Below are 27487 nucleotides of genomic sequence, written 5' to 3'. Positions count from 1 at the left end.
GGCTATATTGCCAAGTTTTACAATAGAGACTTAAGAGGTAAGTCTTATCCAGCTCAGAAAGTCTGACATACTTCATTGTCAATAATTGTCAAACTGCTTTATTTCATTCTGTATTACACTTAAAATACCCCCCCCCCCCAAATCCTTGTGTATTTGACTAATGAAATCAAGGAACCTAATGTATAACCTAGAATCTTTCTTTTTCCAAAATTAAAAATTATAGTTCCAGCCTGGCTGGTTGGCTCAGTGGTAGAGCGTTGGCCTGGCGTGCGGGAGTCCCGGGTTTGATTCCCGGCCAGGACACACAGGAGAAGCGCTCATCTGCTTCTCCACCCCTCCCCCTCTCCTTCCTGTCTCTCTCTTCCCCTTCTGCAGCCAAGGCTCCACTGGAGCAAAGATGGCCTGGGCGCTGAGGATGGCTCTGTGGCCTCTGCCTCAGGTGCTAGAATGGCTCTGGTTGCAACAGAGCAACGCTCCAGATAGGCAGAGCATCGCCCCCTGGTGGGCGTGCCGGGTGGATCCCGGTCAGGCACATGTGGGACTCTGTCTGACTGCCTCACCGTTTCCAACTTCAGGAAAAAAAAAAAAATTTATAGTTCCCATTAAAAAATTTAAGTGCTTGAACCCCTTAAAAAGAGAATTTTATAGTTTCTTACCTTTGACTTTGCAACTATTTCTGAAACTTTCACCATAGGATCTTGAGTGAGACTCAATTTATTCTGTGCATTCATCTTACTGTTCAGCCAACTCATGGCTTCGCTGATGTATTTTTCAACTTTTTCCATTTCAGCAGGATCCAAATGATCATATCTTTCATCCTATTAAAAGAAAACCGTAACTTATTAGAACAGATTTTTTTAGCAAGTAAATTTTATTAATTTCTAGTTAAAAGATTCATACTCTTATTGTATATACCTTGTACATAACCATGTGAAGAAGCCACATACACATTACATAGAATTGGAGAGTGTGGCTTCTTAAAGTGAAAGGCTTTCTGAAGGGTTAAGATTTGGAAAAGAATGACTAGTGGTGAACATTCAAGGAAAGGTATTTAGCCAAAAAGAAGCTGTATGAAATTGAATTTGTTAGTGATTAAAGAGAAATAAAGGAAGCAGGCATACTACAATCTAAACAAAAAATTCTGAATATACAACAAAATATAGCAAGTTGTTGGTAAGGGGGAAGAACATAATAAAATTCTGTCTGAAAAAGAGAACTACAGCTGGCATACCTAGAAGACCATCTCAGAAGCTGTAGTTTATACTGTTTACCACAGAACCAGAAAAAAGTGGCAGTGCAACATACAGAAAGGGGATTTCCTGATGAATGGTAGAGTGGACATGGAAAATACACGGAAAGAGAATGTAAGAACACTCAAAGCCAGAGAACTGAGAGGACCGTGATGCCGTTTTTTTAAAACCATAAAGCTTTATCAGATACTTGACTCATTTTTCTGCTTGTATGATTACAAATTATGTATCCATCATCACTGACTCAGTTTCTCGGACCTCCTTTTCTGACTTCCAACTTCATGCATCATTTAAGTTCCTCTCCATTCATGCTCCACCCACATGCTTTAAAAAAATCTCTAGCCTTGACATGGACAAGAGTGTGGTGGTTACCAGGGGTGGGGGGAGGGAGGACAGGGGGAGAGTTAGGGGGAGGGGGAGGGGCACAGAGAACTAGATAGAGGGTGGCGAAGGACAATCTGACTTTGGGCGAGGGGTATGCAACATAATTTAATGACAAAATAACCTAGACATGTTTTCTTTGAATATATGTACCCTGATTTATTAATGTCATCCCATTACCATTAATAAAAATTTATTAAAAAAAAAAAAAAAAATCTCTAGCCTTAAAACTTCCCTGAAATTCCAACTCTATATCCAACTTCCAACTTGAATTTCTATTTATAAAGTTTGAATTGACTACTTACTTTATTTTTTAAATTTTTTATTGATTTTAGAGAGGAAGGGAAAGAAAGAGACAGGAACACAGATCTGTCCCTGTATGTGCCCTGACTGGGGATCAAACCGGCCACCTCTGTGCGCTGGGACGATGCTCTAACCAACCAAACTACCAGGCCAGGGCTTTTTTTTTCTTTTTTAAAAAAGAGACAAAGACAGACAGGAAGGGAGATGAGATGAGATGAGAAGCATCAACTCGTACTTGCAGCACTTTAGTTGTTTACTGATTGCTTCTCATATGTACGTGTCTTGACCTGGGGGCTCCAGCTGAGACAGTGACCCCTTGCTCAAGCCAGCAACCTTTGGGCTCAGGCCAGTGACCTTGGCGTTTTGAACCTGGGACCTCAGCATCCCAGGTCAACAATGCTCTATGTGCTGTGCCTCCACTGGTCAGACTATTTTTTTAAAGATTTTATTTACTGATTTCAGAGAGAGGAGAAAGGGGGTGGGGGTCCAGAAGCATCAACTCGTAGTAGTGCCTCTCATATGTGCCATGACCGGGCAGGCCTGGGCCTTTGAACTGGCACCCTCAGCACCCAGGCAGACCACCTACATTCCAAATGCCTGATGACCTCCCGACCTACTCTTTCCAGTTCTCCATCTAAGTAAATGGAAACTTCATCCTTCTACACCAAAATCTTTTGAGTCATTTTGGACTCCTCGTTCTGTTATATTTATATAAAATCTATCAGCAAATTTTATTAGTTCTGCCTTCAAAATATATGCAGCAAAAATCCAACCACTTCTTCCCCCTCTACTATTTGGATTCAAGTCTCTCATCATTTCTTGCCTGTATTTTATTTTTCTAATAATGCCTTCACTAGTCTGTTTCCAAGTTCTTTAAAAAGTAAGTTAAATCATATTCCTTTTATGCTGAAAAGTTGCAATGGATCCCTACTCTCAGAGGAAAGGCCAAACTTCACTAATGAGCAACTAGTCCAGGGGTAGGGAACCTATGGCTCGCGAGCCAGATGTGGCTCTTTTGATGGCTGCATCTGGCTCACAGACAAATCTTGAATAAAAAAATGTTAAAAATATAAAACATTCTCATGTATTACAATCCATTCATTTCCTACCACTCATGTTCATGGTTGCGGGTGGCTGGAGCCAATCACAGCTGTCCTCCGGGACAACACCAAATTTTTATTGGATAATGTGTAATGTACACAGGTCGTTGTATGGCTCTCATGGAATTACATTTTAAAATATGTGGCGTCCATGGCTCTCTCAGCCAAAAAGGTTCCCGACCCCTGCACTGGCCCCTCTGTCATGATCTGTCAACTGCTAACCCCACCCCAACAGTTTTAAGCCACACTGGCCTTCCTACTGTCATCCAACATGTTTTCCCCTTGAGGTTGTACAACTGCTATTCCCTTTTTCTAGAACTTTCTTCTTACAGTTATCATACATCTTGGGCCCTCACCTCCTGCAGTTCTCTCCTCACATGTATGTCATCTTATAAAGTCTGCCCTCTGATAAATCTCTACCTCTGAGAGTCCCTTCCTTTTCCCAAAGCCCTTTCTCACCCTTGTCTCCCTTACAGGAATTTACTGTAAAGCATCCCCCACTAAAGCATAAAGTCCAAGGTGCTGCTTCAGGGTGTAGTTTAAGCACCCTGAAGGGAGCCTGGCACAAAATCAAAACTCAGAATCCTGAACATAAGCAAAGTCTCCCTTGCTTCAGATTATCCTAAACGCGCACACTCGGGAAGACTGGGAGAGCCTGGGGACACTGGGCCATAGTCACTGTTCGGGAGGCTCCACTACCACGTGTGCAGCGGTCCTGGTATTCTCACTGGTCTGCTTGTTCCGCCGCGCTTTTCCGGTATCCTCACTTCTGTTTGTACCCACGGACAGTGTGAATGCTGGCAGAGGCGGGCACATTCATAGTCAGCACCTGGGTTCTCTAGGTCACCTGGATTGCAATCTTATTTTATAAATTTCACAGGTCTTTTTTTTCTGTAATCAGTAACTTTTCACATTACGTATAGTGAAAAGCACTCTAAAGAGTTTTTATGTTAACTTCAGACTGCTTAGGTTTAATCCTGATCCTACCATTTACTACCTGTGAAATCTTTGACAAGCTGCCCAAGCACTGTAGTTTTCTTGTTAGAATCAAGTGAAATAATCCATAAAAAAATGCTTCAAATTCACCAAGTGCTTGGTCAATGTAAACTATTATGATAATCTGCCTGAAACTTTCTGATACAGTATAAATTGCAATTTAAGTTCAATGCAATGACAATGATAAAAACAGGAAGAATTACAGTGACTATTTATTTAAAGCAGAAGTCAGCAAACCTGCAGGCCAAATCCAACCCGAAACCTATTTATTAATAAGTCACTCTGGGATGCAGCCATGCCCAGGCATTTCTGTATCATGTATGGTTTCTTTTGTACTGCAATGCAGAGCTGAAAGATGTAGAGAAAAAGCCCACAAAGCCCAAAATATTTGTTCATTTAAAGAAAAAGTTGGCTAAAAAACAAAAAGTTGGTTAACCTCTGGTTTAAAGGGAATATATGATAAGCTTAATTTTGTTAAATCTTACTGTTATATCCAAATAGAGATATTATTTGTACAAATAAATTTTTGAACCTTAAAGTCAGTGGAAAGGTCCAGGGTAGTGATGTAGATTTGGGTACGTATATATATAAAAGAACAAAGAGTACAGGGGATTACAAATGATGAACAGACTGGAAGAGAAATCAAAGAAAGGCCAGAGTATGAAATAAAGGCTGGCAGAGTCCTGTCTCAGAGAGGCCTGTTATAAAAAAAAGGTTCAAGAAAACCTCTTTCATTGTATCAATACTGATTAATAATGGATTTGGTCACTGGATTAATATTTTAGGGATTTAAAAAAACTAAAGCCACATATCTGCACTGCATTTTAAATAAATTAGTATTGTTTACCTGACAATTCTGCAATAAAAAACTAAGTGTCAAGTTTGGTGCACTGTGGCAGCCACAGCTGTGATAGCTCGTAGCTGAGGACGGGCAGGTCTGCCCTGTGCTCAGCATGTACCACCCATGCCATCATCATCAGTCGGCTTTATGCATGCAATACCTTGTTTCTGTATGCTTCTATTACTTTCATGACAAGTTGGATCTTTTTTCCCAAGTCGTTTAAAGCTTTGGGTCTCTCTTCATGTTCCATGTATCTCATTTGAATAGGCTGGCCATATTTCTGTCAACATAAGACATTTTTTTAAAAGAAAAAGTTACTAACAAACTTTTTAACATAAGACCTTAAATATTATATATATATATTATGTTTATTCATTAGACTAATATGTCTGTATTATAAATGTAGTGCTTTAAAAAAAATAAACCTTTGGGCCCTGGGATGGGGAGTTTTTATTTTTTTTTTTATTTTTTTTTTTTATTCATTTTTTAGAGAGGAGAGGGAGAGAGAGAGAGAGAGAGAGAGAGAGAGAGGAGAGACAGAGAGAGAGAAGGGGGGGAGGAGCTGGAAGCATCAACTCCCATATGTGCCTTGACCAGGCAAGCCCAAGGTTTCGAACCGGCGACCTCAGCATTTCCGGGTCGACGCTTTATCCACTGCGCCACCACAGGTCAGGCGGGATGGAGAGTTTTTAAATGTTAAAATAGCATCTATAACTTTGAGGAGGAGGATCCACTAGAAGAATAACTTTTCTTTCAAATGTTTTACACAATTAAATAAAAACAGCTTATTTTCGATTTTCTGAAAAGTTCCAAAGGGAATGCTAGAGCCCAGTAGCTCACACTGTTTGTCTCTAGCGCTGACATCGATACCAGTGTGGACAGTGGTCAGACTCAGAGACCAGCACTGCTGCATCACTAGAACCCACCCGGACTTCACTCAGACCTCATCTTTCCCTCTTCCAGAATACCGTATTGCATTTTAGCTATTTACATAATAATTTTTATTGTAAATGTTTCCCAAAGTGAATACTGCATTTTTAATTTCTAAAAGCCATCTCAAAACAATAGTAAAGCCTATAAAAACTTCTGCAACATTCACTTTTATGGTTACTTATACAGTTGGGCAAAATATCCATGTTGGGTGCTACTGGGCTTTTCCAGTTATTTCTATTGGCTTTAGTTGCCTGGCTCTTCCTGTGGCCCAAAATATATGCATTCTCTTAGGGAGATCATGAGTAAAACCACCAAGAGGATAAAATAGGATAAAGCCTAGTATTTCTATCATAAGCTTAGGTTTTCTGGTTATTTTCTAATTACAGGGGGTCCTTAGGTTAGGGCACAGTTCAGTTCCTACAACAGTAACATAACCCGAATGTTCATGTAAGTTGAAACACACCCTACCCTAACACAAAGGGAACACTTGGGCTTTTGAGAGTTCAAAATGGCATAGGTAAGCGCACTGGGAGATGCCAACTCCCTCACCCATACGCCGCACGCTGCATTACTGCAGAGTCTTCCACCGTGCACAACCTAACTAGTTTGGCCATGTAGTTCGTAAGTATGACGCCAACTGTGTAAGCCAAAACACTCGTCCCAATTTTTTAAAGTTTTTATGCAAGTGAGCATCGTAAATTCAAAATGTCGTATGTTGAGACTGTTATAACCTGAGAACCCTCTGTATACCCTTTGCAAGTAATTTACTGGCATGAAAATAATTGTTGCAAGATACTTTTTTTGCTTTTAATTAATTTCTTTGTACCTCCTCCCATCCCAGCTTTAGCCCATATTCTAGAAATCCTATTAATGCCATCACAGCATCCATGTATTCCCTTGCTATTCAAAGACTAGTTCAGGGGCCAGCAACATCAGACTCTCTCAAAAGCTTGTCAAAACTGCAGAACCACGAGCCCGCCTCACTATACTGACCCTTTACCTGCATTTCAGTAGGGGCCCCAGGTAATTCCTACACACAGTAAAGCGCTGCCATGACCCACACTAAGAAAGAAAGAATAAAATTCCCTGTCATTCTTCCAGGCTGAACTTTTTTTTTTTTTTAGCGGGGGGGGGGGGGGGGGGCGGTAGGGAGGGGAATAGACAGGAAGGGAGAGAAATGAGAAGCATCAACTTGTTGTTGCTTCACTTTAAAGTGAGGACCTGGCCATCTGGCTCAGTGGTAGAGTATCAGCCCGGAGGTGGAAGTCCCGGGTTTGATTCCTGGTCAGGGCACACAGGAGAAGCACCCATCTGCTTCTGCACCCCTCCTCCTCTCGCTTCTCTTTCTCTCTCCCTCTCCTGCAGCCATGGCTCAACTGGAGCAAGTTGGCCTCGGGCACTGAGGATGGCGACACGGTCTCTGCCTCAGACCCTAAGAGCTCAGTTGCTGAGCTTGGTTGCAATGCCCAAGATGGCCAGAGCATCGCCCCCTAGTGAGCTTGCCTGGTGGATCCCAGTCCGAACACATGTGAGAGTCCATCTCTGCCTCCCTTCTTCTCACTGAATAAATAAATAATAAAGTACACTGATTCCTTCTCATCCGGGGGCGCAGGCTCAAGCCAAGCCATTGATCCCTTGCTCAAGACAGTAACCTTTGGCTTCAAGTTAGCAACCTTTGGACTCAAGCCAGGGACCTTGTTCCTCAAGCCAGCAACCTTTGAGCTCAGGTTGATGATCTGACATGCCAGTTACCAGCACTAAAGCTGGTAAACCAGTGCCCAACCTGGTGACCTTGGGATTTCAAACCTGGGACCTCAGTATCCAAGGTTAACACTCTTATCGACTGCACCAGCACCTGTGAGGCCCAGGCTGAACTTCTAATCAAACTTTTTTTTTTTCAGGGTAGGGAGAGGCTACCTAAAAGGGAACCTGGTGACCATGTCTTTAAAAAAAGAACATTTAAGAGAAGGGGTGCTATTTTTGAAGTTTTCGCCAGTCAGTTGTCCCCATCAGTTGCAATGTGAAAATACAAAAGGGTTAGCAGTGTATTACCCTCAAACTCAGAGTAGTGAAGGGGGAAGAGAGGCTGAGAGCATGACGCCTCTGATATGCAGGGCTCAGACTGACAAATCACTTCTTAGTGACATGTCTCAGAAATACATGGCTTGTTAAAGTAATAGTAACACTCTGGTCATCTTCTAAATATATCTGAGTATCATGAGAAGACAAATATGATTATACATTATTTGATTTTAATTACATGTAGCATTACTCACCTCTCAAAATGCTTTTAAAATGAGAAACATTTCTTACACATTATCTGTCTTAAAACTTTCTTATATAGTTATAAAAAATACACTGTGCTCTTTTACAAATTTTTAGGTAAACTTAATGGTCTATTTAATAGTAACATAGACTTTAAAAAATTTTACCTTTAGTTCTTGAAGTTTATCCACATAAATTTGTTTAGGTTGGTCCTCTCCTTCTTCATAAAGCCAATTTTCTGTGTCTTCCAGTATTGAAGACAATTTATTCAAGTCCTAGATACACATTTAAGAGACAATGATTAAAAATGCTCTTCTTAGAAATAAAAGTCAAGGATACAATGTTTTCAAGCATAAAAAATTAAAGAGGACAGAGGGAAAGGGAATGATAGGATGGGATAAACCTGAAGGGAAGGGGGGAGGGCACTGGGCAGGGAGGGGGGCAAGGGAGATGTTGAGGGGAATAAGGGGGAGGGGGGATGCATTTGGGGTGACCCTAGAATCACAATTAATAAAAAAAATATATAAAAGAATAAAAAAATAAAATTTTGTGGGAGGAGCAAAAAGAATGAGATAAAATTTTCCAAATGTTAAAATAAAAAGTATAAAAAATTAAATTTTATATTTTTATGAAATTTTACTCATAAATTTGTCCTTCACCATACTTCTGAAAATTAGAAAATAACTGAGAACCATTTCTAAATGTGCTAAAGAAAATTGACAATACATTTATTACATTTATTTGCATAATTTATATTAGAAGTCTGAAGCAAATACTAAAGTAGTTCTAATAAAAAATTCTAAAATTTAGACTCACTTCTTGAGTGATGAATTTTTCATATACCGTGCCCAGCTTGTCTCTAAAGTCATATACATATTCTTCAACAGCATTCTTAGCATCGTTTCTTTCTTTTTCCAACTTATCTTGCATTATCATTTTCCCCTATTCAAAGAGTTTCAGGTTAGTTGCCATTAAGAGTATTAGGGAATTAGGGATGCAAATCAAAACTACAATAAACTGTCACTTCAGACCTACTAGGATAACTAATAAAAAAGTGTTGGTGAGGATGTGGAGAATTTGAAATGCTTGTGCTGTGCTGTTGGGAATGTCAAGTGCTGCTGCTATGACATAAAACAGTTTAGGGGTCCTCAAAAAGCTACACAAAGAATTACAGTATGACCCGGGAATTCCACTAGGTATATACCGAAAGGAACTGAAAGCAGGAACTCAAATAGATATCTGTATGTCAATAATCATTGCAGCATTATTCATAATAGCCAAAAGGTGGAAATAACTCAGCTGTCCATTAACAAATTAAAGGATGAATAAAATGTGTACATTCACAATGGATATTATTCTACTATAAAAGTTCTGATACATGTTACAAAGTGTAGTCAGTCAGACACAAAAGGACAAATATTGTAGTATGATTCTATTCATCTTACAATAGGCCAATTCACAGAGACAGAAAGTGGATTAGAGATTAAAACAAAACAAAGCACCCAGACAATCAGACTATGCTTTTGTAAATACTCAGGTTCAAACCCTAAGTTCCCCATTTATTAGCTTTGAGATTTCAGAAAAGTCACCTAAACTCTCAGCCTCAGTTTTCTTATCCTAAAATTGCACATTTCTTTCTAGCTCATAGGATTAATAAAATTGACACAGTCCATGGAAAATATATCGTCCAGTGCATGAAACATAACTGGTACTGAAAAATGTTAGTTCTGGAAGGTAATATAATATAGTGGTTGTCATTTTGAGCTTTGGAGAAATACAACTTGGATTCAAATGGAAAGTTTCTGTTTGCTGTTGTATGGTTCAGTCTACTGGTTCCTGTTTCCTTATCTGTAAACTCAGATCTCCAGCAGCACCTACATGTCACAGGGTTGTTTTGAGGTTGAAATAAAACACCAAAGATTTTAGAAAAATTATTATTGTTATAATAAAAAGCAAAAAAATTACCTGAGGAGTGTAATACGTAAGGAACAAAATTTTCACTTAAAAACATAGCATTTTAAAAACAAGACTGCAGTGTAACTAACATTTGTGAAACTAGCAAGACACTAAAAAACTTAATTTTAAAACCCAGATTTGCCATAATTACAAATTCTGAATTATTCAGGGCACGCAGGAATGCTTGCTTCCCATAACATGCAGCCTTCAATAATTACCGAATAGGAATTAAACTAGGAACCACTACTTAAATGTAAATTTTAAAAAAAAAAAGTTACTTCTTATAGAACTACTGGTAAAGAAACAAAACTCTTTTCTTCAAGAGACTAAAATTAAACATTTAGACATGTAAAGGAAATTTCAAGAATGACAACAGATTTAAAAAATTAAATGGAAGTCAGAAGCATTATGAATAGAGCCTTAATCTTTTAGGACAACATAATAGAAGAGGGAAGCTTCTAATACTTCCCTACATGATGTCTGTTCAGTGTTACTGTTACAGATGGAGTAAAAGGGGTAAGAATCATTAATGTTGGGATATCTTTCCTGTATAGTGGAGATAATCATGTTCTTCATATAACTCAGATGAAAAGTACATTATACAAGACATTACTATAGCTCAATATTTTGTCCAAAATAAAGTAGTTCAATGATCAATTTAATAATTCCTTAAGAGTTATAAACTAGTTTCCCCATTTGGGGAATAATCATTGACTTATAAAAATCTCAGAATACACGACCATCTATTTCAACATCAACTCAGATTTACAAACCTCATTTTCAATGTAGCTATTGAGAAGATCTTGACCCAATTGTCTACATAGGCTACTCTGGATAGGTAGATCAATATTCTTAACTTTTCCTTTTTTAATGGGCTGATTTAATCGGTCTTGTTTGTCCAAGGAAGCTGACTATAAAAGAAATGCAAGAGAATAATATTAGTTTCTAAAACACTTTAAAAATAGATTTAGGCCTGACCAGGTGGTGGTACAGTTGATAGAGCGTTGTACTGGGATGCGGAGGACCCAGGTTCGAGATCTGAGGTCGCCAGCTTGAGTGCGGGCTCATCTGGCAGAGCTCACCAGCTTAAACCCAAGGTAGCTGGCTCGAGCAAGGGGTTACTCAGTCTGCTGTAGCCTCACGGTCAAGGCACATATAAGAAAGCAATCAATGAACAACTAAGGTGTCACAACGAAAAACTAATGATTGATGCTTCTCATCTCTCTTCGTTCCTGTGTGTCCCTATCTATCCCTCTCTCTGTCTCTGTAAATAAAATTAAAAAAATTAAAAATTAAAAAAAAAATAATATAGATAGATTTAGGAGTAATTTCAGATAAGACAAAAAAGTAAAACCAAATAAAACTTATCATCTACTATACCTTATTTAAAACCACCACTGTAATGCTGACAGCATTTTATACTCTATATACTATGTCTTTCTACATAAAATATTGGGCTGGAAATGCAAATTTAAGCCATAATGAGCTACTATTATATATACTTCTCACCCACTAGGATGGCTATAATATAAACAAGGGAAGATGACAAGAGTTGGTGAGGAAATAAGGAAACTGCAAACCTCATTCACTGCTGGTGAGACTATAAAATACTGCAACCATTTTGGAAAACAGGCAGTTACTCAAAATATTAAACACAGAGATATGATGGAAACCAGCAATTTCAGTCATAGATACATGTCCAAGAAAAATGAAAACATACACTCAAACTTGTACATGACTGTTCAGAATAGCATTATTCAGAATAGTCAAATGTGGCAACAATCTAAATGTCTACTAGCCAATGACTAGATAAAATGGGGTATGCACCCACACAATGCAGTATTCTTCAGCTCTAACAAGGAATGAAGGACTGATACATCCTACAACCTATGAATCTTGAGGACATATATCAGCAGTGGAAAAAGCCATTCACAAAGCATCACTTATTGTATGACTGTATTTTTACAAAATGTCCAGAATAGGCAAATCTATAGAGAAAGAAAGATCAGTGGTTGCCTAGCACTGACAGGGAGAAAGCTGGAGAAAAAGATGCAGTTACTGCTAATGGGTACAGGGCTTCTTTCTGAGGTGGGAAAATGTCATAAAATTGATTGTTACAGCCTGACCAGGCGATGGCGCAGTGGATAGAGCGTCAGACTGGGATGCGGAAGACCCAGGTTCGAGACCCCGAGGTCGCCAGCTTGAGCATGGGCTCATCCGGTTTGAGCAAAAGCTCACCAGCTTGAACCCAAGGTCGCTGGCTCCAGCAAGGGGTTACTCGGTCTGCTGAAGGCCCGCGGTCAAGGCATGTATGAGAAAGCAATCAATGAACAACTCAGATGTTGTGACGTTCAATGAAAAACTAATGATTGATGCTTCTCATCTCTCTCTGTTCCTGTCTGTCTGTCCCTGTCTATTCCTCTCTCTGACTCACTCTCTGTCTCTGTAAAAAAAAAAAAAAAAATATATATATATATATATTTGTTTTTGCACAAAGAAAAATATTTTAAAATATGCAGCCAAATGTATATAGTAGTTAACCTTTTTTTTTTTTTTTTTGTATTTTTCTGAAGCTGGAAACGGGGAGAGACAGTCAGACAGACTCCCGCATGCGCCCAACCAGGATCCACCTGGCACGCCCACCAGGGGGCGATGCTCTGCCCCTCCTGGGCATCGCTCTATTGCGACCAGAGCCACTCTAGCACCTGTGGCAGAGGCCAAGGAGCCATCCCCAGCGCCCGGGCCATCTTTGCTCCAATGGAGCCTCGCTGTGGGAGGGGAAGAGAGAGACAGGGAGGAAGGAGAGGGGGAGGGGTGGAGAAGCAGATGGGCGCTTCTCCTGTGTGCCCTGGCTGGGAATCGAACCTGGGACTTATGCACGCCAGGCCGACACTCTACCACTGATCCAACTGGCCAAGGCTTACAGTAGTTAACTTTGAGATGGAGGGTTATTGCTAATTTAAATTGTCTTCATTTAGTTTATTCCATTTTCTATATTCTCTGAAATTGTATGATTTTTAATGAGAAGTCACGAAATAAACACATTTTTCCTACCAAAAAGTTAGTTTTACTTATAGTATTATCAGAGTTCATTCTTTAAAACACTCTATAATATAAATCTTTGAAATGTATTCATTCTGGTTCTGTGCTTTCTATACATTTCCATAGTAGTAAGATTGAAAACATCAAGTGCATTAAAGCATGCATTATAAAGTAAACATATCAATTTGAACTATCAATCTCAAAAGACAAAACCATAGAAATAGTAGAAAAAAAAGAATAGAAATAGTAAAAGAAACCTTTGTTTTAGTTCCTGTATGATCAATTTCCTCTTCTGGGGTGTGTTCAGCATGACATTTTTGATGACCTTCTTCTTGATCAACCTGCATTTTATCCTGAAAAAGAAAATGTAATTTATAGTATTTCTAGTATATTTTTTAATAAACAGTATATTAGAGCCTGACCAGGCGGTGGCACAGTAGATAAGAGCATTGACCTCTAACGCTGAAAACCCAGGTTTGAAGCCCCCAAGGGATCACTGGCTCAGCTGGACCCCCTGGTCAAAGCACATATGAGAAAGCAATCAAGCTTGACCTGTGGTGGCACAGTGGATAATGTGTCAACCTGGAACGCTGAGGTCACCAGTTGGAAACCCTGGGGCTTGCCCGGTCAAGGCACATATGGGAGTCCAGGCTTCCTGCTCCTCCCTCCCTTCTCTCTCTCTAATTTGCAGCAGCAAATTAGAAAGGCTAGGGAGGTAGAAAATGGGTGCCATACTAGTCTTGCTTATAGTGCCCAAGATTCACAAACATTCCACAGAGAAAACGAAAGTCGCCACAGAGACATTTTAAGAAAAAAAGTGAAGTAAAATGGATATCAAGAACTCCTCCCTAAGACAGTTCTCTTAATTTTAGTAAATATTAATGTTAATGGATTAAATTTATGTCTTCCATAAATTGTGAACTACAAGTAAGAACTTTTCACCTATCGTTCTTATGTTACTTTATGAAAAACTGACTTATCTTCTAACACATTAGGATATTTCGTTCTCAATTCGAGTAAGGATGTAATAGCAACATAATACATTGGAAGAATGAAAGAAACACCGCAGTCCCTAAATGAAGTACTTTAAAGAGTAGTGGTAGAAATATGATCAAGTCTGAAAGATTTTATAGTAAATTATCAATAAAAACAGACAAAAGACAAACTTTCTAAGGAAGAAATTATCTTGAAATTTATCAAAAAATCCATTTTTTTTGCAGATGACATACAATATGATATTAGTTACAGTGTAAACTTAGTGATTAGATATTTATATAACTTACAAAGTGAGCCCCGTGGTAAGTCTAGTACCCTTCTCACACAAAAAATCTGTTCTAAATATGTACAAATACATAAAAAATCTAGGGATTGCCAATTATAACAGGGAAAAAAAATCTCACAAATGCCATTAAAAATATAACAAACAGTATATACAAAGAGATGAAAAATTTGTGTAATGAAATAGAATCATGTTCTCCTAAGATTCCTTCATCTATTGTATACCAAGAGTAAGTACAGTATTAGGGTCACAAACTCTTTCCTAAAGAAATAACCGTATTTAGAGTTACTGAATGAACAGCACATCATTCTGCTCAACTGCTGAAAAGCTCTGAAAAATTCTTCACTGTGTATTTTCAATGCACATGTTTCACGCTATAGAAGGTGCACAAGCTATGAGATGTGTTACTATATGAAAAAGTACAGCACTTCAAATAGAATTATTCTTTGATGCTTTTATTTAAAGAGTTTATACTGATTCCTACAACAGAACTTCAGAGTAAAATCTGAGATGAATGTTTCTGACTATTGAAGTACCAGTTATGAATACAAGACTGTATATTTATTAGAGAAACTTGAAACAGACTTGCAACATACCGCATCATCTTTGCTTTCACCCTTATACAGAGTCTCTGTCTCCATAGGAGCATCGCTGTGGTCCCCTTCTATATTTTGCTTCTCAATCACTGACGCGCTGGCCACACTGAAGATCCCATGGACGTTAATGCGAACTTTAACCTTCACTTTGGAACTGTCACCATCAGACTGTGGAAAAACATTCTGAATAGCGAAGCTCCCTTCAAGAAAAAAGAGTTTTGATCAGTACAGGGGCCTCAGACTAAGTCAGTCAATTCATGAAATTCAATAATCTGACCATCATCTTTCCAAAGCTGGCAAATAGTTGTAAAATTATTACCATATCTAGATTAATTACTGTGGGATAGGTATTTTCCCCAAGTCACTGTTTTCATACCTTAGTAAACTTGGTTGTAAGACTCAGAAAGGTTAAGCTACCTGCCCCAAATCATCAATGCTATGAAAAGAAAGAACTGGTACAATACTTTAACCAAGGACAATCTGACTTAAGGCAATATAACTTTTAAGTGTGTTTTATAATATTGCTGCTCTAAAAACCAAATAACAAAATTCAATTTCTGAGTTTAAAAAACAAATATAAAATTACCCCTTTTTGCTATTATTAGCTTTGCAAATCATAATCATCTTGGCAATTCATAAATAAAGCAATTAAAAAATTTTCTGTATTGTTCTTATAGGAAAATTGCCATTATCCACTTACAGAGATCATATTAATTTTTCACATTAAGAAATCTAATTTTTAAAATAATCTCAATTGTATAATGATATTCATAGTACAAAAGAACTAATTTATAAGCCATCTGGTTCACCTCTGCTGCAGGTTAAATTGTGTCCTCCGACCCCAGTTCACATATTAAAAGTCCTATTGTCCTGTACCTCATAACGTCTTTACAGAGGTCAAACAAGTTAACATGAGGCTGTCAGGCTGGGCTCTACCCCAGTGACTGGTGTGTTTCTTTGGAGACAGACACACACAGAAAGAAGGTCATGTGAAAACGAAGATGGCCACCCACGGCCAAGGAGAGGGACTGAAGAAATGCCAGCCCCTTGACTGCCAACCTCCAGCCCCGGAACTGAGAAAAATGTCTGTGGTTTAAGCCCCCCCAGTCTGGGGCACTTTGTTTCAAAATCCCTAGCAAACTAATACCACTGTCAATAATTTACACCTACCAATTTAATTAATGTATGTGAAATATTTATACAGTCCCCTCTCTAGTCTGTAAATGAAAGCAGTTCATAGAGGATTTTAACTCCTAAAAATTATTCCTTCTCTTTTAAATGATACAACATCATAATTGTTTTGTACCTTCTAAAAAGTTTATTAGGCAAAAATAAATAAATGAAAATAAAAAGCTCAATAGGGATAATACAGTCTCCCATTCTCACTTTCCTATTAATCTAATCATACTCACTCTACTTGTCACTGAGCTTAAGTTTAAAATCAGAATACATAGGCAGCACAATCTGAATTTACTGATTACAGTTTTTCCATAAAAAAATCCTTATTCAAACCTTTCACACCTATTATAGAACATTTTAAATACAGATGTCAAAATGAATTAAAAATACTCAAACCTGCTGTTATTCTAGAAATAAACTCTGAGTACTAAAAAGTACATGTTTAAAAAAAGGTACGGGCCCTGACTGGTTGGCTCAGTGGTAGAGTGTTGGCCTGGTATGTGGATGTCCCGAGTTTGATTCCCAGTCAAGGTACACAAGAAAAGCGACCATCTGCTTCTTGAACCCCTCCCCTTCCCCTTCTCTCTTTCTCTTCCCCTCCCACAGCCATGGCTGGATTGGCTCGAGTGAGTTGGCCTTGAGCACTGAGGACGGCTCCATGGCCTCCACTTCAGGAGCTTAAAAAATGGCTCAGTTGCTGAACAAAGGAGCAACAGCTGGGCAGAGCATCACCCCCTGGTGGGCTTGCCTGGTGAATTCTGCTCAGAACATACATGGGAGTATCTCTCTGCCTCCCCTCCTCTCACTAAAAAAAAAAAAAGTATGAATATCCATCTTTTAAAATCCAGTGCTAGCTTGGCTTAAATATCAACTTATTTGTTTCTTTGATTCAAATATTAACATATTATCTATAAAAGTAAAAAAATTGTAAAAGTTTTTTCTTTTCAATTATTTTTATTAAATTATTTAATTTATTGTATTAACATGGATTCAGTTGTCCCCCTCAATATAACACCGCCACCCCCAAACAACGTGAAAATTTCTTTCTTGAGTTTTCTTACCAATTCTTGGATCAGGATAAGGCACTTCATGTAAATTAGTATAAAATGCTTCTAGTTCAAATGGTTCCTTCTTGTGGAAAGTAATGACTTTTGAGAATGGGGCAGGATGGTTCTTACAGAATACTTCACATTCCCTAAAATGGAGTGGGAAAATGCTCAGTTCAAAACAAACAGAAGGTTATCTATAAAAATAATTACAGAATCCATCTCATTTTAAATTCATAAGCAAAAATTATAAAACCCTCTCTATGTACCAATGAACAGAAAAAAAGAATTGGCTGCACTATAAACTTGCATTTTATTAAAAAAATTTTTTTTTTTAGATTTTACTTATTCATTTTTAGAGAAAGAGAGAGAAAAGAGGGAGGAGCAAGAAGCATCAACTCCCACATGTGCCTTGACCGAGCAAGCCCAGGGTTTTGAACTGGTGACCTAAGCGTTCCAGGTCAACGCTTTATCCACTGCGCCCCCACAGCTCATGCCAAACCTGCATTTTGACAGGTTTATGGCTGAAAGTTTTTAGAATGTCTGTCATAGTAATAAACAATTCTACTCAAAAGAGAAAAATTACCTAAGAATAGGTATATCTTAAGGCATAAGAATTTTTTGCTCACATAGGAATTTTTTGCTCACATCTGAGGACCAAATCCTATTCATTAACTTCCAAAATACTTGTCATATGTAACCTGTTTTATTCTAGATTCTTTAAAATGGAACTTTTATTTGCAAATAAATTCAAACTTACAGGGTGAAAAAATAAAGAAGTAACAACTGAATACTGTATATATTTTACCTAGATTTGCTACTGTTAACATTTTACCTCATTTGTTTCAGCATTTGAGTATACACACACTATCTGTATTTTATTTCTGAAACAATTAAAAGTGTTATATACATTTATGGCTCTTTCCCTTTAAATACACTGCTCAAAAAAATTAGGGGATATTTTATAGTTTCATATTAATTTTAAATACCCCCTAATTTTTGTGAGCGGTATACTTCAATGTGTATTCCTAATAAGGAAATTTTCTAATATAACCACGGTAGAACTGTCAACTTTATAAATTTACATTGATACTTTGTGATCCATATCTCAATTTTTTTCAGTTGATATAATAGCAGCACTTGTAGTATTTTCTTCTTTCCAGTACAGGAAATTTTATTTCTATATATTTTTATTTTACTTAAGTGAGAAGTGGGGAGGCAGAGAGACAGACTCCCGTATGCACCCCAACTGGGTCCACCTGGCAACCCGCCTATGGGGCAATGCTCTGCCCATTTGGGTCCATTGCTCTGCTGTTTGGCAACCAAGCTGTTTCAGCGCCTGAGGCAAGGCCATGGAGCTATCCTCAGCACCCAGGGCCAACTTGCTCTAACAGAGTCATAGTTGCAGGAGGGGAAGAGAGAGGTACTGAGAGAGAAGGGAGAGGGGGAGGGGTGGAGAAGTACATGGTCATTTCTCCTGTGTCCTGACCAGGAATCAAACCCAGAACTTCTACATGCCGGGCTGATGCTCTACTGCTGAGCCAACTGGCCAGGGCCGAGGAAATTTTGAAACCAAGGAAGCAATATGTATTCTTTAAATAGTGTAATAGGTTTATAACAATTGTTAACAGTGTCCCAGAAACTCATTCTTTAATGTATAGCACCATCCTATTAATACTTCAAGGTTGAAAATTGCTTATACATGGGCCTTGTCTCTATTCTAGTATTCAAGAACCTACCACAATTACCTTCTACTTTCCTACTGTAGTCACTTCGATATACTTACTTTTAAATTTAACTCCCCATGTTATAAATTTTTTTCTGGATCACTTCTACCTTTAACTGAAATTAGCTTTAAAGAATAATATTTCTTGCCTCAAAATTGACATAAAACAAATGCCATTTAAATGCTATGTAAAACATTCAAATCAGATTGATAATCCATAGTTTTGAAATTTGTGCAAATATTTCTATTTCTTGGGAGATGTATAGTATAGTACATAGAACAAAAATTTAAAAGCAACTTCAAAAGCTAAGTACAATTTTATTGTATAAGCTATAATTCTGGAAAATAGTCAATTATAATATTTGAAACAAATTATTTTTGTAGGGTAGCAAGTTATTTAAATCCTGAGTAGTTCATTGAAAAGAAAACATAAATGTCAATAAAAGTATGAAATTGTGACTCACAATAGTTAGAAACAGAAATTTAATGAGAAAGTAATATATATATATATATTTCCCCCCCCCTGAAGTGCGAAGTGGGGAGGCAGTCAGACAGACTTCTGCATGCGCCCGACCGGGATCCATTCAGCATGCCCTCCAGGGGACGATGCTCTGCCCATCTGGGGCGTTGCTCATTGTAACCAGAGCCATTCTAGAGCCTGAGGCGGAGGCCACAGAGCCATCCTCAGTGCCCAGGGCAACTCTACTCCAATGGAGCCTTGGGAGGGGAAGAGAGAGAGACAGAGAGAAAGTAGAGGGGGAAAGGTAGAGAAGCAAATGGGTGCTTTTCCTGTGTACACTGGCCGGAAATCAAACCTGGGACTTCCACATGCCAAGCTGACGCTACAGCTGCACTAGCCGGCCAGGGCCAAAGTACTACATTTTAATATTAGAAAATTAAATTTAAAAGTATAGGAGAAAATGAGTGATCTAATACACAATTATTAAGAATATAAATTGATAAATCTTTTTAGTGAATAACTTGGCAGTATCAGTTAAAATAATGTCATACTCTGGCTCAATTTTATTCCTACACAGTTATCTTATAGTTATACCAAAGAAATGTTACAAGGACATCCTTAAAAGCACTGCTCAAAACAGGAAGAATATAACTTTAAAGTGTATTGGTTAAATTAATAATGGCACATATAACTGTAGAAAAAACAGTTATTTTCTGTTGGCATGGAAAGGTAATATACAACATATTTTAAAAGCAAGTTACATGGGAGATATACAGATGATCAGTGCACACATTAAAAAGTACATGCTTTTTGCCAGACCAGTGGTAGTACAGTGGACAGAGTCTCAACCTGGGATACTGAGGTCCCAGGTTCAAAATCCCAAGGTCCACTTGCTTAAGCGCGGGCTCATCCGGCTTAAGTGCAGGCTCACTAGCTTGAGTGCATTGGGCGGAGGATCATCAACATGATCATCATGGTCACTGGCTTGAGCAAGGGGTCACTGGCTCAGCTGGAGCCCCCCCGCCCCTGTCCAAGGCACATACGAGCAGCAATCAATGAACAACTAACAGGCCGCAATTATAAGCTGATGCTTCTCATCTCTCCTACTTAATAAAAAAATGCATGCTTTTATTCTTGGGTATTTAAAAAAGTATATTTAGCCTGACCTGTGGTGGCGCGGTGGAAAAAGCATCAACCTGGAATGCTGAGGTTGCCAGTTCAAAACCCCAGGCTTGCCTAGTCAAGGCACATATAGGAGTTGATGCTTTCTGCTCTTCCCCCCCTTCTCTCTCTCTGTGTGTCTCCTCTCTCTAAAATGAATAAATAAAATTAAATAAATAAAAAGTATATTTAGAAAAGCATTAGACTTAGCTGTTAACTATGGTTACCTCTGCAAAATGGGCTAAGGAGAAGAGGTGTGACAAATGCAGGTTTTTAAGTTTTTATATTTTTATACTGTGATTTTTTTTCATTAGAAAATAAAAATGGGCCCTGGCCAGTTGGCTCAGTGGTAGAGCATCGGCCTGGCGTGCAGGGGACCTGGGTTCGATTCCCGGCCAGGGCACATAAGAGAAGCGCCCATTTGCTTCTCCACCCCCCCCTCCTTCCTCTCTGTCTCTCTCTTCCCCTCCCGCAGCCAAGGCTCCATTGGAGCAAAGATGGCCCGGGCCCTGGGGATGGCTCCTTGGCCTCTGCCCCAGGCGCTAGAGTGGCTCTGGTCGCGGCAGAGCGACGCCCCGGAGGGGCAGAGCATCGCCCCCTGGTGGGCAGAGCGGCGCCCCTGGTGGGCGTGCCGGGTGGATCCCGGTCGGGTGCATGCGGGAGTCTGTCTGACTGTCTCTCCCCGTTTCCAGCTTCAGAAAAATACAAAAAAAAAACCAAAACAAAACAACAACAAAAAAAAACAAAAAAAGAAAATAAAAATGTTTTACTTTTTAAAAAACACTTTGAAATATGCCATCATGCTTTATAGCTTATGTATTCTTTTTACTAACATTTAATTTTATTTAAATGTGTTTGAAAATTTTAAGAAGTGTGAATTTCATTAACTTATGAAAGTAGGTTCAATTGATTATTTATAACAACCTCTACCCAAGGCTTTAAGAAGTAATTTACCCGGTTCCATCTTCAAAAGAGCTCTTCCATCTTAATGTGATTGAATAGGGAACAATGTCCGTTATGGAGAACTCACGCACTTTAAACGCTGGTGAGAGAATCGCACACTGCAAATAAGACGTACACCACAGTTATACCAACACACACGAAACATAACCTAGGCAACACTTGATTAAAATGCTAATAAAGCCTTCTAATAAAATTGTGACATTTTAAAAACTACTGTTTAATGGTAACTGGTTAAAATTTAAGTGTGTCAGAGTATTCTTTTTTGATATTTTGAAATATCAAAAAAAATTTTAAGTTTGTTTACATGGATTCATAAAATAAATAATCTTTCAGTCCAGTTATAGACATATTGTCTTATGATCGTTTAAAAATATAACTATGAAAGGCTATAAGACTTACTTTTCAGGAATGATTTCAATTTACTTTTAGCCTATTGACAAGTGGTTAGAAATGATAATATTTAAAACTCCACTTAGGCCTATCACTGTATTTCTGGCAAAATATACATTTTACAAAGAATGTCTGATACTCCCACCTGTAACGCACATCCTCGTGCAACGGCTTCGTCAGCGTTGAGTGTGGTGCTTATCTCTTTAAAGAAGAACTTAGTGATCTGTTCCTTCACTGCAGGAATTCGCGTTGCTCCCCCCACAATTTCTATACTACTTATGTCTTCACGTTGCAAGTCTGAAAAGAAAAATGTTTTTAATTGAGAAAAATAAGATAATCTTTATAACAGCGGTTCTCAACCTGTGGGTCGCGACCCCGGCGGGGGTCGAACGACCAAAACACTGTGTTTATAACAATGTGAAAAGTAGACTTTGGGAAGTACTTTTTTAAAACGTGGGTTTTTTCATTGGCTCAAAACAAGAAAAAGGTAAGAAGATAGGCAAATAAAAGGCAAAATCTAATACTAATTATCTGTGAGTCAAGCACTACACTTGGTCCCGATGACAGAATGATGAGAATAAGGACAAGCACTTCCTGGGCATTTAACGGACTCTCCAGAGTCCTTCAGTGTTCTAACTACCATCTCACAAACTGCCACAGCAGGTAATTTTTTTTTTTAAGGACAAAATATAGTTATTTCCTGGGAACAGTTTTCAATTATAACTTTCTTTCTCCACAGAAAGTGGATTTTAATTGACTACCAAAAACTTAACAAAAAGCAATCATCTCCCCACTTCTACTTTACTTTCATCTTAGAATCTTCTAAACACTTCAAATTTTACTAACATTAGTTTTATGATATAAAGAAAGAAATGAAGCAGGAGGAGTTCTCAAAAACCCAGATTTCTAGCACCCTACTTTTATAAATGAAAATGAGTTACATGCCCATCAATAAATGATTTGACAAAATAGCTGCAGTATGTTTACACAATGGAATACTGCACAGCCATAAAAAAGGAAATATTACATTTTGCAACAGCACAGTTGGACCTGGAGGTTATTAGGCTAAGTGAAATAAGCCAGTCAGAGAACAACAAATACCGGTGATCTCGCTCATATGTGGAATCTAATGAACTCGGTAAACTGAGGAACAAAACAGAAACAGGCATGGACACATGGAACAGGCAGACAGCTGTCAGAGGGAATGGAGCTAAAGGGAATGGAAAAAAGGAGGTGAAAGGATTAGCCAAGAAAACATATAAACATAACATACAGACACAGTCACCAGAGTGGCAACAGCCAGAGGGAAGGGGGGGTGGATGAGGACAGAAAGAGACGTCATTTGGAGCGGAGGGTGGATGCTGCCCTGTGCAGATGGTGTTATATTGAATTGTACTCTTGAAACCTGTATGGTTTTGCAAACCATGTCATCACAATAAATTAATAAGCAATTCAAAAAAGAATGAGTTATAATTTCATCTAAAATGAGAAATAAAAATCTTAAAAAAAACATGAAGTTTTATAGCTTTTACTGTTTCCTACACCAGCGATTTTCAACCTTTTTCATCTTATGGCACAAATAAACTACTAAAATTCTGTGCCATACCAAAAAAAAAATTTTTTTTGTTGATCTAACCAAAAAATTAGGTTTAATTTTGATTCATTCGCACTAGAAAACTATTGTTGTGTTGACTGTTGTAATTTCTTTTATTTGACAATCAAAGTGAAAAGAGGTCAACGCCTTTGACTAAACAGTCAAGTATTGTGTGTTTTAAAAGTTCTTGGGTGGCCCTGGCCAGTTGGCTCAGTGATAGATCATCAGACTGGTGTGTTGATGTCCAGGGTTCAATTCCCAGTCAGGGCACACAGGTGAAGCAACCATTTGCTTCTCCACTTCTCCCCCACCCTCTTTTCTCTCTCCTTCTCCCACAGCTATGGCTCGATTGGTTCGAACTCATCAACTCTGGGTGCTGAGGATGGCTCTGTGAAGCCTCCACCTTAGGCACTAAAAATAGCTCGGTTCCGAGCATGGCCCCAGAGGGGCAGAGCATCAGCTCAGATGTGGGGTGCCAGGTGGATCCTGGTTGGTACATATGTGGGAGTCTGTCTCCCTTATCTCCCCTCCTCTCACTCGGAAAAGAAGAAGAAAAAGAAAACAATTCTTGTGGCACATCAGTTGAAAATCGCTGCTTTATACCATCCCAATGAGTAACAACGTGCTACAGGATGGGTGAGTCCAATGCTCCCACTTACTAGCTTGTTCCATTACTGCTTTTAAAGGTGGTTCCACTCTGGCAAACAGGGAAGCACATAATTGTTCAAATTGAGCCCTGTGGGAAAATGAAATAAAATTCACTATTTTGAGATCTAAAAATTGAGCATATCTTCTGAAATAACAGAATATAAACATTTTAAATTAAGCAAACACTTTTTCAGCTGAAAACATCTATAGTACCTGTTCATTTTACTGGAAACATCAAGGTCATTCATGAAACATTCAATGTTCAGAGGAAGATCTGACGCATTTGCACTCATCAGCTTCTTCAGTTTTTCACATTCCTGATACAAACGCAACAAGGCCCGAGAGTTTTCTTTCACATTAATCTTATATTTGGTCTTGAACTCTTCACAGAAGTAGTCTACTAAAGCTTCATCAAAGTTCCTGCCACCCAAATATGGATCAAAGGTAGTAGCTAAGACCTGTTTAATTGAAAAGGAAGAATTGAGTTTTCAGAATATACATGTTTGCTTACAAACAAACAAACAAACACAAAAATCTTTTAAGATCAAAGACAAAAACCTTGTCAAAAGTCACGAGGTGCCAAATTTGAAATCAAATTAATTATAATTTATATTTAGCCAACATATTTACCCACAGTGAATTATCTGCTTGACGTTACAGATCAACATATTGTAATTTAAGAATAATTCTAATTCTGGAATAACTGAGTTACAACTAAAATTTCACATCCTTTGATTCTATGACAGGACTGAACAGGTATACCAAAATCAAGTTTAAGAGAACAGAGAAATAGTCCTAAACATGCAAGCAAAAACAAAGCAGCCAAGAAAAGCTGATCCAAAGATTAAATCTAAAGTACTATAATTGCTCAATTTAGAGATCAGGAATTAGGTCTTCAAATATTTTTTTTTTTTTTAAGTGAGAGAGAGACAGGCAGGGAAAGACAGGAAGGGAGAGAGATGAGAAGCATCAACCTGTGTGGCATCAACCTTAGTTCTTCATTGATTGCTTTCTCATGTGCCTTGACTAGGGGACTTCAGCTGAGCCAGTGACCCCTTGCTCAAGCCAGCGACCTTGGTCTCAAGCTGGAAACCTCAGGATTTCGAACCTGGGTCCTCAGCATCCCAGGTTGATGCTCTATCCTCTGCGCCACCATCTGGTCAGGCTACGCCTTCAATTATTTAAATAAACAACAACAACTAGGCTATTTTTAAAAAAAAATACAGAAAAAACAAAGACTACATGAGAGGTCGAAAAAGAAAACAAAAGTGTGAAGAAGATACAAGAATCTGCTATGGTAGGCTTGTTGAGCAGTAAGCCCCAGTTAGCAATTAGGTGGAACAGGAATAGATAAGTCACGGACCTTTGACACCAAAGCTACTGAAATCACAGGACCAGCCATCTAGTCTGCCTCCCTATGGTGCAGGGCACAAAGGACTACTTACAAAAGTAACTACTGAAAGGTAGAATCTCACTGTTTTGTCAGCCTTTTTTCACAGGAATGGGTGGTGGAATAGTGATAAACCCTCAGATTTGATGGCTTGGCCCCCCACAGATTAGCACAGGGAATCCATGCACAGACTTCTCATGAAGTCCAATATTACCCAAAATTAAATGCAGAACTGTGTTGGTATGTAACTAGTGCAAATGTGCAGCATTCTGGACAGAAGGTCAAATAGCTTTTATCACACTTTCAAAGGTGTCTATGATCTAAAAATTATAGATCACTACTCTAAGGTATCTACTAAAAAGGAAAAAGAATGTTCTTTTACTTTTCCATTAGTTAAAATTCAAGACTGACTACCAAGGAGTAAACCAATTTACAGAAAACTACCCCATATTCATTGTGAACCATGTCCATTTAATTTTAAGATTACAAGGATGTTGTGATAGTAATAGAAACTGTAAGACAAAAAGGCTTTAAAAGGAATTGGATAACCCAGAGCATTTCATATTCATGTAAATTCTACACATGTGCATAATGGAAGGAGAGAATCTGTAAATCTTTGTAAGATAATCAATGTAAAAATGAACATAAAACCAAATACAGACTATACAAAGATAAACAGAAGTAAATTATGTCACGTCACAGAAAACTTTGATTAGGACTCCCGGATGCAGAGAGGTTTCTAAAAACAATAGAATCATTTTAGAAAATGTTTCCTAAGTATATTTATAAATGAATATATAAATTTATGCTCCCCAATAGCTGATATAACAGGTCAAAAATAATACAAATACCTAACGCACATTATAGCATTTACTATATGCATCCCAAAAATTATATATATGTTAATTCATTTTGTCCTAAAAATTCTGAGATAGCTACTAGTGTTATCCTCAGCTGAGATACCTAAGGTTTAGGGAGGTTAAATCACTTGTTCAAGGTCACCGTTTTTATATACAAGAGTCAGGATTTAAATCTAGAGATTAAAGTTCTCTATATAGTCTTATATGCTCTGAACCATTAAAGTATAATACTCAAATCATTTATTTACTTACTTTAAGTTTTCCTTTGTTAAAAGCACAAACTGAGACTTGGTAGGCAGAATGTCCCATATCTATAAATATTACATTTCTTGGTTTCTCATCTAACAGAGGAAGATCCTGTTTATAAATTCCATATGCTAGAGCAACTGTGTAAGAACAAAGAATTAGGTTAATTCCAGCATAGCAATCACGTGGAAAACACATAAATCACTCTGATACTGCACTTTAATACACAGTACAGCATGACAAATTATTAATTTCAAAGTAACTTAATTTTTCATAATTTGCTAAATATTTTTAAATTTATCTTTTTACCCATCTATAACTCTATATTAATGATTGTTATAGCCAATGTAAGATATATCTTAACTTCTGCCAAAATGTTGTACTCCAAAATAACAAGCTTACAAGAACCAATACATGATAGTTAAAAATATAAATACTTTGTACTAATTAGAAAAACACTGTAGCTATTTATCTGACAGTGATTTCAAATTGCAAAGGGCTCACCTGCAGTAGTTTCATTCATCAATCTTAAACAATTTAAGCCTGCGACCTGGGCTGCAGCCATCACAGATCTTCTCTCGGCATCTGTGAAAAAGCTAGGAATCTGGTATTTAAAAAAAAAAAAATTACGTATATTAATTTGATGTAACTTATTTGATGCTTAAAAATGTAAAATAATTAGACTAAAACTTGTGTATAACTTAAGTAAAAAAAACCAGTGTCTTAATTAAATGAGAAAATACACTCATTTTTTTTTAAGTTTAGCAGTTTTTTGTTTTGTTTTTAGCGGGAGATCGAGAGAGATAGGAAGGGAGAGAGATGAGAAGCATCAACTTATATTTGTGTCACTGTAGTTGTTCATTGATCGCTTCTCATACATGC

The 27487-nt window shown here is 37.9% G+C and overlaps 1 protein-coding gene across 1 annotated transcript in view; it reads right to left on the bottom strand.

Annotated features, from left to right (window-relative positions):
- The window catches only part of HSPA4L (heat shock protein family A (Hsp70) member 4 like), a 52400-nt gene that overhangs the window by 2978 nt on the left and 21935 nt on the right, over positions 1 to 27487 (bottom strand). The window contains exons 5-18 of the mRNA XM_066385026.1: positions 27110 to 27209; positions 26612 to 26745; positions 24323 to 24567; positions 24121 to 24197; positions 22013 to 22164; positions 21469 to 21575; positions 17183 to 17316; positions 14943 to 15142; positions 13325 to 13420; positions 10799 to 10936; positions 8886 to 9011; positions 8237 to 8344; positions 5032 to 5151; positions 657 to 818 (exon numbers count right to left, since the gene is read on the bottom strand). Coding sequence (XP_066241123.1) covers positions 657 to 818; positions 5032 to 5151; positions 8237 to 8344; positions 8886 to 9011; positions 10799 to 10936; positions 13325 to 13420; positions 14943 to 15142; positions 17183 to 17316; positions 21469 to 21575; positions 22013 to 22164; positions 24121 to 24197; positions 24323 to 24567; positions 26612 to 26745; positions 27110 to 27209 — 1899 coding nt within the window. The remainder of the gene's footprint in view (positions 1 to 656; positions 819 to 5031; positions 5152 to 8236; positions 8345 to 8885; positions 9012 to 10798; positions 10937 to 13324; positions 13421 to 14942; positions 15143 to 17182; positions 17317 to 21468; positions 21576 to 22012; positions 22165 to 24120; positions 24198 to 24322; positions 24568 to 26611; positions 26746 to 27109; positions 27210 to 27487) is intronic.

The sequence above is a fragment of the Saccopteryx leptura genome, chromosome 1 (assembly GCF_036850995.1).
Source record: "Saccopteryx leptura isolate mSacLep1 chromosome 1, mSacLep1_pri_phased_curated, whole genome shotgun sequence".
In the NCBI taxonomy this organism is placed as follows: Eukaryota; Metazoa; Chordata; class Mammalia; order Chiroptera; family Emballonuridae; genus Saccopteryx; species Saccopteryx leptura.
Note: the sequence above shows the minus strand (reverse complement) of the source record. Positions and strands in the feature narration are given on the sequence as shown.